Source organism: Fragaria vesca, linkage group LG4, assembly GCF_000184155.1.
Source record: "Fragaria vesca subsp. vesca linkage group LG4, FraVesHawaii_1.0, whole genome shotgun sequence".
Lineage (NCBI taxonomy): Eukaryota > Viridiplantae > Streptophyta > Magnoliopsida > Rosales > Rosaceae > Fragaria > Fragaria vesca.
In genome coordinates, this window is record NC_020494.1 from 20,556,731 (window position 1) to 20,568,274 (window position 11,544).

Genomic DNA, 11,544 nt, shown 5'->3' on the forward strand with positions numbered 1-11,544 from the left:
AGTGTGCTAAAACATTCTCATTGTCAAACCAGCACACAGCACGAGAAAGATTAAGTCCCAACATGAAAATATATATTTGCTAATAAGAGTTTCTAGCGAGTCATACGACATTTTATGCAGAATATGTTTATTTTTTTTAACGAGATGTACTCTTTATTTTGTCCCTTTTAAACTTTGATCTTGTAACGATTTTTGCTCCAAGAAGTCACATATTTACTAAACATTCAAATCGATGCATATACAACTAAACTGACACAATCAAGTTATGTAGTATTCTGTATCGTATTCATTTAAAATTGAAACAATATAAGTTCGACTCTAAGACGACGATTATTTTGTAACAAAAGTGACACAATGTAAATAGTTAAATATGCAGCTCCATGTATCTCAAATTCTCAATTTTACTTTAAATTTTGATTCACCTCAAGTCAAAAACGAGTCTCCACATCCAACGGCCCAAAACAATCCATCCCTACCTACATAAACGCCACTCTTCCCCTCACTGATAAAAACCCTAAACCCTAACCCCCCCCCTAAAATGCGAGCTTCTCTTCCTCTCTAAATTCACCGCCGATTCCTTAGAGGGTTCCGTCCATAAAGCCCTAACCTTTCACCGCCGCACCTCCCCAGTCCTCGATGGCGGTTTACCTGCTCTACGAAGCAGCCTCAGGCTACTCTCTGTTTCTAGCTCACGGCCTCGACCAGATCGGCCAGAACACCGAGGCCGTCCGGAGCTCCGTTACCGACCTCAACCGGTTCGGCAAGGTGGTCCAGCTCGCCGCGTTCCACCCTTTCGAGCAGGCCCTCGATGCCCTCAACCAGTGCAACTCAGTCTCTGAAGGTAAAAGACTAAAGAACCAAGCTTTGTTTAGGTTTTAGCTCAATCGTTTTGTTGATGTGTATATTTGATTGGTTAATTTGACATGGAAATTGTTAATCTGTATATTTTTGTGTCTGCTTGGTTTTTGATTCTATGAAGATTTTTGATTTTAGTGTTGCTGCATTTTTGAGTGATTACTGTTTTCGATTGGGACTAGTAAGAGATAATGAGTAAGTGAAACCAAATCGAAAACAGGGAAAACCTACTAGTTGTAAAAGTTGTAAAGTTTTAGAAGACTAGAGTTCACATTCCTGCTTATAAGCTGTTATGGAGTTTTATGTGTGGAACACCTGAGCTACCTAAGGCCGAACTTCTGTTTTGTCTTTAAGGTGAAATGAGTTGATCTTCTAGGTAATATACGTTAAGGTTGCTAGCTTGATGTGGTTCATTTCAAGCTGTTGATTGTAAATTTGGTTTGGTGAGTTTTTGTTAGGACAGAGGGTCTGTGCTTATCAGTTGTGGTTGATTTTCAGGGATTATGACTGATGAGTTGAGGAACTTTTTGGAGCTTAATCTCCCAAAAGTAAAGGAGGGGAAGAAGCCGAAGTTCAGTTTGGGTGTGTATGAACCCAAGCTGGGGTCACACATATTTGAAGTGACTAAAATCCCTTGCCAAAGCAATGAGTTTGTTCATGAGCTGCTTCGTGGAGTTCGGCTTCATTTTGATAGGTTTATCAAGGACCTTAAGGTATAAATGTCATTTAGTCTATTTATTGGTAGTTTTCTATTTGTATTTATGAAGTAAAGACCTCCTCCTTGATTTTCATTCTAAAATCTTTTTCTTTGTTTTCTGTTCTATCTCAGCCCGGGGACTTAGAGAAAGCCCAGCTTGGTCTCAGCCACAGTTACAGCAGGTCCAAGGTCAAGTTTAATGTTAACCGTGTTGACAATATGGTTATTCAAGCAATATTCCTTCTAGATACCCTTGACAAGGATGTGAATTCTTTCTCAATGAGAGTCAGGTATGCCCTGCCATTCATGTTCACATCTTATATCTATTAACCCACTCTACTTCTATTCTTGTGGAAGAGCGTCTCAACTGTATTAAAGGATTTGGGTAAAAGCTAGCAAATAATTTTTCTCCTTATTGTTTTTCATGTCTGTGCAGAGAATGGTACTCTTGGCATTTTCCAGAATTGGTGAAGATTGTTAATGACAATTACCTCTATGCTAAACTTGCAAAAACTATAAGAGATAAGTCAAAACTGTGTGAAGACCAACTTGAAGAATTAACTGATATTGTCGGTGATGAAGAGAAGGCAAAGGAGATAATTGAAGCAGCCAAAGCATCCATGGGTAAGATTTAATAGTACACTACTTTTCATTTTTTTGTTTCTTTATCAAATATGCATCCTTATTGTTGTTTTTGTTTTTTGTTTCTACAGGTCAGGATTTATCTGATGTTGATTTGCTTAATGTTCAACAATTTGCACAAAAAGTGATGAACCTATCTGAGTATAGGAAAAAACTTTATGACTATCTGGTCACCAAGATGAATGATATTGCACCCAATTTGGCCTCCTTAATTGGGGAAGTAGTTGGAGCTCGTTTAATTTCTCATGCGGGTAGTCTAACAAACTTGGCTAAATGCCCTTCTTCTACCCTTCAGATCCTTGGTGCCGAGAAGGCCCTCTTCAGGTGCTTTTACTTTGCCTTTCGTTCAATTGCTTTGACATCTAGTTGAGTAAGACAAAAAGGAAATATAAATCCTCTTGATTCGGTATGAGTTTAAAAGTTGATTCTATTGTTCTTCACAGGGCCTTGAAAACCAAGGGAAACACACCCAAGTATGGACTGATATTCCATTCATCTTTCATTGGTCGCGCATCTGCCCGGAACAAGGGCCGAATGGCTCGTTATCTTGCAAACAAGTGTTCTATTGCTTCTCGCATCGACTGCTTTGCAGGTTCACCTCTATCCTTGCACCTATAATTATCTGGGGTACTTTATTTTCTTATGCATTGCATGTATATATAATTTTGCAATATCTGGCGTGCAGATACTAGCACTACTGCTTTTGGGGAGAAACTCCGTGAGCAAGTTGAGGAGCGTCTCGACTTCTATGACAAGGGTGTTGCACCTCGCAAAAATATTGATGTGATGAAATCTGCAATGGAGAGTACTCAAAACAAAGGTGAGCAAGCAAACCAATATGGTGCCAGTGTTTACCATTTCACATGAATCCAAACATCCAGTTAACAGTTTTCTGAAATATTCATTATTTGCTATAACGTGATTACTTGATCAGACATAAAATTTTGACTTGAAATAAAAACTTTGGTAGCTTCCCTTCTGTGTTGTAATTTTGGCATTTTGCTTGTCATGTAACTTTTACAGAATCAGAGATGGAAACAGAAGAAGTTTCTGTTGAAGCCTCAGAAAAGAAAAGCAAGAAGAAATCAAAGAGTGCAGCTACAGAGAATGGTGATGCTATGACTGTGGATGAACCAGCTACAAATGGAGATGCTACTGAGGGTAAATCTGAAAAGAAGAAGAAGAAGAACAAGAGGAAGGATAAGGAAGATGAAGAGATGGAAGATGCTGAGGAGGATCAAGCAAGCAAGAAGAAGAAGAAGAAGAAAAGTAAACATGGAGAGGCTGATGGAGCCGAGTTGGCCAGTGATGTTAAGAAGAAGAAAAAGAAGAAATCAAAAAGTGAAGACTCCGATTAGATTCATTTGTCGGAGCTCAAGTCACGTGTGGATATTAATCTGGCGTATTCATCTATCTGGTTTTGATGTCAACTCTTTTGTAGTTGTAGAAATGGCTCCTTGCTTTGTTATGTTATCAATCTAGCAATGTCGAATACACTGGTACTGAGTTCTCAAGTCGCTGCCTTTTATGTTAGCTTTGAAATTGTGATGAACACCATCAGTATCATATTTATGTTAGCCTTGCAGATCTTTCTCTTATGGTAATGATTTTAGGATCATATTTATAATGTTTTGTCCACAAACTCTTGATTGTGGACTACTGCTCATAGTTGCCATCACGTTATCCTTTTCGTGCTCGACATAAAACATTCTCAAAGAAAATAAAGTAAAAAAATCTGATGCTCTTCTTCTGCCTTTGGTTTTTACCTTTTACCCTTTTTCTTTCCGGATTCTATTCTTTAATCTGAGTTGGTAAGAAAACAAATCTCAATTTGACTTTGCTTTTGTCCTCTTGACTCTTCTTATTACCCATTCATAGTCCAAATTCCAAAGAGCTTCAGGGGTAGAAGAGGCATTTCACAAGAGCAATCTGGTTAGGTAAAACGGCTGCTGCTGCTGCTTCAGTTTGAAGCATTGGGAGGTCCGAAGTGTGAACCAGTACAACTACCTCTTCAGGCCTCTCACCTTAAAAAAACAAAACCCAATCTCTTCGATCTCAGAGAACCACAACAGAAGCAAAACCCTAACCCAGCAGAGACTAGAGTGATGGCCAACTTGGAAGATGTGCCGACCACCGATCTTTTCAGCGAGGTGCTTCGTCGTATGAAGTGCGCCACCAAGCCTGACAAGCGCCTCATTCTTGTTGGTCAGTTATACCCTTGTAGTATACCATTGTAAAGCTTTGATTTTTATTCCTGTTTTTACCAATTCTGGTTGAAAGTTTTGATTTTTAAGAACCGCCCAGATCCGTTAATTTGATGCGAGTTTAATGCTTTTTGTGTTTGTGACCTTGTGAATGACATGTTTGTATGAGCATGTTCTCGATTTTGGTACCGCTGAGCTAGTGAGATAGAAAATTTTGAATCAAGGTTGCTGTAGTGTGCTATTTTATGTTTTAGAGGGTGTGTAGAATTATTGGGAGGGTGAAGAAATTTTAGTTTGGTTGCCCTTTGGTACTTATAAACCAGAATTTGGATGTTTGATGATTGTGGTGGTCAATTGTGTATCCATCTAGTATGCAGTACAATGCTGAGTCATTCGTTCCCAAAGGATGTCATGCTGAGGAATTCTGGGATGCCTGCATCCCACCCGTTAGTGCATTGTATACACATGTACGTATCTGTGTGTGTTGTTCAAGTTGAGATCTTAAAAATCCACATTCTGCATACTGAGATGGAGAAAAGGAGAAAACTTTTGAGTTTGAGAGGCGTATTTCCTGTGTTTCTTACAGGGTTGACGTATGATAGTCAAGTGCCAATTTTGTTGAGTGTTTATGAATGTTTGTCACACATTATGCTTAGTTTTTATGGCAATGAGCTCTGCTTGCTTTTCTTTACTGACAATTTTCGAGTGTCTAAGTAAGGATGGAGATCTGACTATGGTTGCACAAATTTTCCTGCAGGTCCACCTGGTTCTGGAAAAGGTACCCAATCGCCTATTATTAAGGACGAGTACTGCTTGTGCCATTTGGCTACTGGCGATATGTTGAGAGCCGCTGTTGCTGCAAAGACTCCTCTTGGCATTAAAGCTAAGGAGGCTATGGAGAAGGTGAATCTTCTCTTTGAATGTTGTTTTACTCTATCATCATATTCATCATCATACTTTTCTGTATCTCGCATATAAATTGCTAATCAGATACTTTTAATATATTTCAGGGGGAACTTGTTTCGGATGACCTGGTTGTGGGCATCATTGATGATGCATTGAAGAAGCCTTCTTGCCAGAAAGGTTTCATTCTTGATGGATTTCCAAGAACTGTTGTCCAAGCTCAGAAGGTACCTGTATCTATATAAATTTTTGTTGGAATAAGTACTGCTTACTCAGAAGTGTCCCTATCTGTGTCCAGGTGCACTAATAGTAGTGTTATCTTCTTTATTGCAGCTAGACGAGATGCTCAAAAATCGTGGAGTTAAGGTTGATAAGGTGCTCAACTTTGCAGTTGATGACCGTATCTTGGAAGAGAGGATCACAGGTCGCTGGATTCATCCATCCAGTGGTAGAAGCTATCACACAAAATTTGCACCACCCAAGGTTCCTGGTGTTGATGATGTAAGAAGGCCTTAACCTTCTCTGTCCTTCTCTGTTTTTCAGTAATGTTTGAATAGCATCATTCACACATTTAAGACTATTATGCAAGACATGAACTGTTAGAAAACAGAAACAGGATACTATGCTTGATCATATCATGTATGCTTGTTGTAAGTTGCACATGTTACTTGATCTTCAAATTCCATCTAAATATCATGTTTTTTTGCTTTGTTGAAGGCAACTGGAGAACCTCTCATTCAACGCAAGGATGATACTGCAGAAGTTCTCAAGTCAAGGTTGGAAGCATTTCACAAGCAAACTGAACCAGTATGGCTTCTTCTTTCCATCTTGTTTAATTTTTGATGAAGTTATTTTAATTGTGCATGATTTATCCTTGTTGGTTATTCTTTCCATGATTCCCAGTACATGATTGAAGGTTTGATGACCTTCACCAGTCATGAGAAATTAACTATACCTTCTTCAGGGTTTAGTTAGGGTGAAAATTTCTTCTGCAAATGTGCTTATGTTGTCTTCTCTTGTGGTAATGCCATGATCAGGATCAGGATCATGATATGTGCCGATTGAAATATTTTTTGGTTTATTGAAAAGTTTGAAAGATTCTTTTCCCTCTAGAACTGTAGTGAGTTATCATAACAATCAGATAACTCTAAGGCATAAGTGCTGAATAATAAATAATCTGGAGTAGTCACTTCTGGAGAAAGTTTTGTCACTGCTCATAAACTTCCCTTGTGTTCAGTTACGTTTTATATTACCGGGGTATTATTCTTTCGCTTGCTTTCTTTGCTCTTGCTTTTTGGTCGACTGTTTGATATGCAACTCAAATCTCTCATTTGTTACACCCATTAACAATTTGCATGGTTTTCCTAGGTGTGCTGTTAATCTGTCTCTAATTGGATCATTATATCTGGAATTGCAGGTTATTGATTATTATACCAAGAAAGGAGTTGTTGCCAATCTTCCAGCTGAGAAATCTCCGAAAGAGGTCACTGTTGAGGTCCAGAAAGTGCTCTCTTCGTAAAACATGGTCATCCTGCCTTCTCGGATGGTTCCATCCAAAAGCCCAATTTTTTTTTGTCACCTGTATTCTGATATACGATTGAGTCAGCTGATTTTCTGCTCATGTGTTGAATTTCAAACCGAAAGCACCGGCTGCTGTCAACTCTCAAGAGTTTAATTAGAGAAGTAACCTGTCAAATAAAATTTTACTAAACCTTTGTTTTGTTATTGAAGAAGTTGGTGTTGGTTAAGTTCTAATGTTTTATGTTTAAATGCTTGGACACCTTGATATCCTGTTGTAACCCTAGATCCCTAAACGTAGGACTTGAAGCAGGTTTTATAGAAACCCTAACAGCAATACGATCACAATGTCAGTTTCTCAATTAGCACACCTGATATCCAAGTACAATTGTTGTCTAGGTTTCTCAGATAGATTGTATATATGAATCATAACTCACCTAACAGGCTGTTTAGCCCCCTTCAAAGGTCATTACCTTGGAGTTGTACTCTTTTAGCCCCAGTCTCTCTGGCCTGTCACAATCTCCACTCTCATTCCTCTGCATCAGTCTTTGTAATGGAGGCAGAAATCATCCGCGGACGAAACCATCATTAAAATGGTAAAAAAGTAAAATAGTGATGAAACGAATTGGAAATAATCCCATCAAAATGAATCCATAATATCATAAAAAAGTGAACCATATATCGCAATGGAGTCTTAGCCCTTTGAGTTTGAGTATTCTGTGCTGTTGTGTGTATCAACTAACACTGTCGATTTCAACTTTGAAACTAAATGGGTTTGTTAAAACAAAAACACCAACTGCAACCAGAACTAGTCTACTTGATTTGATAGTTCATTAATTTTCACCCATTTATGTAAAGACCCAGCAAGAGCACCAAACTCCAACGGAACTTCTGGGGAAGATGAGGATCAGACCTACGCATCTACTTTAATCTTTGCATCCATATGAGTGAACTCTTGGTAATAGGCTTTGAAATGCTCATACGAATGCTTCACATCATCAACAGCACACATTTCTCGTATGCTGTGCATTGACAACTGCGGAGCACCTACGTCTACTGTACGTATCCCCACTCCACTTGCAAGAATGGGACCGATGGTTGAACCACAGGCCATGTCATTACGAACCACAAATTCCTGCATACAGATAGAATGATAGAATTACTCACAACCATCAAGAAAGACTTTGCTTTTATATATTTAGGTTCCTACTTCTATAACCTTTAACATTACATTTCACATCAAGTGCCAATATACTTAAACCACCTAAACCTTTTCTAGTTAGAATATGGACAAGCTGACCTGGACAGGAAGACTGTGATTCATTGCTATCTCCCTGAATATTAAGGAAGTGACAGCATTTGTTGCATAACGCTGATTGGCATTGTGTTTGATCACAAGTCCCCCATGCAACTTGGGCTGATGATTGTCTTCATGTTTATCCTGAGAAAAATCCCTAGATCACTATAGAGCAAATCAACAGTATGAAAAACATTATCTTATGAAACAACCTACCATGTAATTAGGATGCAAGGCATGGGCCATGTCAGCAGATACAAGAAAGCTTTTCTGTATTGCTTTCGCAAGCAGCTGATAAAAAAAAATATAAAAAGAAACGGTGTAAGCAAACAGGCTTTCCAAACGATATGATACAGTGTGAGTTTGTTAGAAAGGTTATAGCAGAATGTCATGGCACTAGACCAATTACTACTTTTGTCTCTACCGAGTTGTGCATCTACAAAAATTGCATCCCTTCTCTACCGAAACAAACAATACCATATAATGAAGAGGACATCAAGAGTCAGTACCTTAGTATCTGTGGTAAAGGAATGTGTAATTCGTGAAAGAGTATTCAACATGGCTGGAGACCCAGCCCCTTGGGCGGAGTCCGATCCAACCTCCTCATGATCAAACAAAGCCACCATTCTAACACCACACTCATCCTCAAGGTTGCTTTCAGGAGCTGTTGCGTCTATCAATGCCTTGAAATCAATCAAGTAAAACAATAAGAATCAGCTGCTCCAAATTGAAACTACATAATTCTAATACTGGTTGTATTACACACCAGTCTATCCTACAATTATATTCTTGACAGAAACAGAAATCAAAATGCTCTTACCTTTAGGGAACAAAATGACATGCAGAGATTATCAAGCCTTCCTGAGAAAACAAATTCTTTTGCTGCACCGGCTACTAGACTTGGTTGGGTATCACACGCTTGCAATTCAAAATCACTTATATGTTCTGGTTCACATCCTAGCTTATCTGCAAGCAGCTGAAAGAAGAGAGCAGATGAATGACTTCATCACCAAAAGAGCATGCCCATATCTGATTCTATCTAAAGGACTAATAATCTTATTATTCCACCAAAATAATCAATTGATTCTTCAACATAAAAAAGAAAGCTGAAGTTCCAGATTTTACTGATGACCTGTAACAGAAGCGGGTGATGCTTTGAGTTGATTGAGGTTGTCTCCTTAGATTGGCCACTTTTTTCAACTCCTTTATTGAGCTCTGCCTGTCAAAAGAAAATTGATTCATTAGGTAAAATAAAGCAAAACAAATTGAAAGGGAAGTTTATTGACTCTGTTCCCCAGACAGATAGATTAGAAAAACCATGACTGACTGGGGCTTTCAGTAATTATATACCATCCTCATAAATAACTATATGACAGATGCGCTGTTTAACAAATTAGACTTATTAACTAACATATCGCTCGATACCATATCTTATTTCATGCATAGACTTGCATGATAACTAAAATGCAACATACTATCTAACCTAACTAACATTTATACAAGGCCTAAGTGACTAAACATAAAAGATATCGTTAGCCATTTAGTCATATATATATATATAAAGGGAGGATGTGAAGCGGACGTCCGCACTCGGCTTAAAGTGCGGACGTCCGTCCGTTCTCCACCCTCCGGCGCCGGCGACGGCGCGCCTCCACCCCAGAAGACTCCAGCACCGTCCCCGACCACTTTCCCTCCCCGGCGAGTCCCTTTTTTTCCAGTTTTCCGGCAAGATCGACTTTGTTTGAAGTTTTGGGTGATCTCGCCGGAAAACTGGAAAAGAATGGACTCTCCGGGGAGGGAAAGTGGTCGGGGACGCTGCTGGAGTCTTTTGGGGTGGAGGCGCGCCGCTGCCGGCGCCGGAGGGTGGAGAACGGACGAATGGACGGACATCCGCACTTTAAGCCGAGTGCGGACGTCCGCTTCACATCCGGCCTGTGTGTGTATATATATATATATAATATAAGCAAAGAAAGCATAGTAAGTATCATGGAAGATACAAATGGTTTGTAAATGTCTGGCGCTAAGATTTTTTACAGAGTCACTCTTAATGTTTTTATATTTAATTTGAGTTGCAGACACAGACTATGAATTATGGCAGTAACTACTTGCAAGTACATAGATGTGAGGAATCATATAGGCTTCTCACTATCACAACTATTAAACATATGAACCCAGTGTGGCTAATCAGATATGTAACTATAATTGTACATTTGAAGAAGTTGGAATCATTTCATCACATGTAACAAGATGGAATCTTCACACTGTCATAGTAGTACTAGTATGACCGAAAAACAAAGACATGGTAAGAACCCAAGAATTCAAAGACAAACTTTGTCTGTTTCATCAATAGAAATTATGTCATTATACTAATAAATCCTAACAAATGTACTGTGAGTTAAATCAATAAATTGAAGTTCTTAAAAGTGACGGTGGATGCTAAGGAACATTGAATGTATTACAAGATTACCTTGACCGCTGTTGCCAAGACAGGAAGAAGGTGACTCTGTGTGTTCACCTTAAACGCCTCTCTAACATCCCTGTCAAGAGCGAGCCAATAGAAATGAGCAGCTGCATATTGCAGTCCAAATCTCAAACCTCTGAACAACGAAACACATGAACAATAAACTACAGAGACTGATTACCTGTCCAAGTGAATTGCCAGAGTAGGAATCCGCATGATGGGCTCCTCAATCCGGACAAGTCTATGCGAGTAAGAAACAGAACTATCTTTCTCTTCTCTCACTATCACTCTCCCTGCTATCGTCAAGTCACGGTCGAACCAGGTATGCCACAAGCCGCCTCCGTATGTTTGGACTCCCACTTCCAAGAACCCACCTTTAGTCACCTGCACAAGCAAACCATACCCCAACCCTAAGTTCAAAGCTCCCACACAGTCTTCCATCATATCATTTTCATAACAATTCAACTCAGATACAAATTACAACACATCACCTTGGAAACAGGCTTCAATTTGAGACATGGACTATCAGTGTGAGCTCCAATTACATGGAATCCATTTCCGGCAACATATCTAAAGCACAATATAACCACTATATGAGCATAAAAACCAATCAAAATTTAGCTTTCTCAACTATTTAACCAGTAAACTTTAACAGTGCTAAATTAACTGAAAACAAGCGAAAATCGGAGAAGCGAGACTTACTTTTTACCGATTGCAAAGGCCACAATAGTGGAGTAGTTCCTGGTGAAGAAGTACTTTTTACCAGCCTCCAAATTCCAATCCTCTCTCTCCAGAACCTGCTCGTACCCCGCACTTTGCAGACGCTTCTTCGCCTCGTCTGTAACACCAAAGCAGATTAAGATTCAAAGCGATGGAGAAATCAAATTCCGAGCTCAAGCTAATAGCAGGGATCAACAAATCGAGCGATAAGGTGGAAACTGCGATGAAGATCTCTTCGAAAATGAAC

At 39.2% G+C, this 11,544-nt stretch overlaps 3 protein-coding genes and 1 pseudogene across 4 annotated transcripts in view; 2 read left to right on the plus strand and 2 right to left on the minus strand.

The window, feature by feature from the left end:
* LOC101295621 overlaps positions 1-11,544 on the minus strand; it is an 880,650-nt pseudogene that overhangs the window by 352,610 nt on the left and 516,496 nt on the right. The window contains exons 120-124 of the transcript XR_184594.1: positions 11,280-11,415; positions 11,069-11,147; positions 10,759-10,961; positions 10,584-10,713; positions 9,242-9,335 (exon numbers count right to left, since the gene is read on the minus strand). The product of XR_184594.1 is annotated as an uncharacterized LOC101295621 (transcript). The remainder of the gene's footprint in view (positions 1-9,241; positions 9,336-10,583; positions 10,714-10,758; positions 10,962-11,068; positions 11,148-11,279; positions 11,416-11,544) is intronic.
* On the plus strand, positions 520-3,778 carry LOC101303413 (nucleolar protein 56-like). The gene is made up of 8 exons (XM_004297498.1): positions 520-841; positions 1,354-1,568; positions 1,685-1,842; positions 1,989-2,176; positions 2,266-2,518; positions 2,638-2,786; positions 2,880-3,014; positions 3,218-3,778. The coding sequence occupies exons 1-8, from the start codon at positions 637-639 to the stop codon at positions 3,550-3,552; spliced, it is 1,638 nt and encodes a 545-aa protein (XP_004297546.1). The 5' UTR covers positions 520-636; the 3' UTR covers positions 3,553-3,778.
* LOC101310115 (adenylate kinase B-like) lies at positions 4,168-7,264 on the plus strand. The gene is made up of 6 exons (XM_004297520.1): positions 4,168-4,399; positions 5,156-5,301; positions 5,409-5,528; positions 5,635-5,802; positions 6,019-6,108; positions 6,719-7,264. The coding sequence occupies exons 1-6, from the start codon at positions 4,300-4,302 to the stop codon at positions 6,818-6,820; spliced, it is 726 nt and encodes a 241-aa protein (XP_004297568.1). The 5' UTR covers positions 4,168-4,299; the 3' UTR covers positions 6,821-7,264.
* LOC101313012 (probable aspartyl aminopeptidase-like) lies at positions 7,462-9,163 on the minus strand. The gene is made up of 5 exons (XM_004297530.1): positions 8,937-9,163; positions 8,626-8,799; positions 8,333-8,407; positions 8,120-8,260; positions 7,462-7,954 (listed from the first exon to the last, which is right to left on the minus strand). Exons 1-5 carry the CDS (start codon positions 8,955-8,957, stop codon positions 7,733-7,735), a joined length of 633 nt encoding a protein of 210 aa, XP_004297578.1. The 5' UTR covers positions 8,958-9,163; the 3' UTR covers positions 7,462-7,732.

What these genes read in the sequence shown, in the direction of transcription:
- LOC101303413 (XM_004297498.1), top strand. Translation starts at nt 637, where the DNA reads ATGGCGGTTTACCTGCTCTACGAAGCAGCCTCAGGCTACTCTCTGTTT. An exon ending in TCTTTCTCAATGAGAGTCAG is followed by an intron (nt 1,843 to 1,988) that starts GTATGCCCTGCC and finishes ATGTCTGTGCAG; the next exon opens with AGAATGGTACTCTTGGCATT. An exon ending in AGCAGCCAAAGCATCCATGG is followed by an intron (nt 2,177 to 2,265) that starts GTAAGATTTAAT and finishes TTGTTTCTACAG; the next exon opens with GTCAGGATTTATCTGATGTT.
- LOC101310115 (XM_004297520.1), top strand. Translation starts at nt 4,300, where the DNA reads ATGGCCAACTTGGAAGATGTGCCGACCACCGATCTTTTCAGCGAGGTG. An exon ending in CTAAGGAGGCTATGGAGAAG is followed by an intron (nt 5,302 to 5,408) that starts GTGAATCTTCTC and finishes AATATATTTCAG; the next exon opens with GGGGAACTTGTTTCGGATGA. An exon ending in AGGTTCCTGGTGTTGATGAT is followed by an intron (nt 5,803 to 6,018) that starts GTAAGAAGGCCT and finishes GCTTTGTTGAAG; the next exon opens with GCAACTGGAGAACCTCTCAT.
- LOC101313012 (XM_004297530.1), bottom strand. Translation starts at nt 8,957, where the DNA reads ATGTCATTTTGTTCCCTAAAG. An exon ending in CCTTGCATCCTAATTACATG is followed by an intron (nt 8,261 to 8,332) that starts GTAGGTTGTTTC and finishes GATTTTTCTCAG; the next exon opens with GATAAACATGAAGACAATCA. An exon ending in ATCACAGTCTTCCTGTCCAG is followed by an intron (nt 7,955 to 8,119) that starts GTCAGCTTGTCC and finishes ATCTGTATGCAG; the next exon opens with GAATTTGTGGTTCGTAATGA.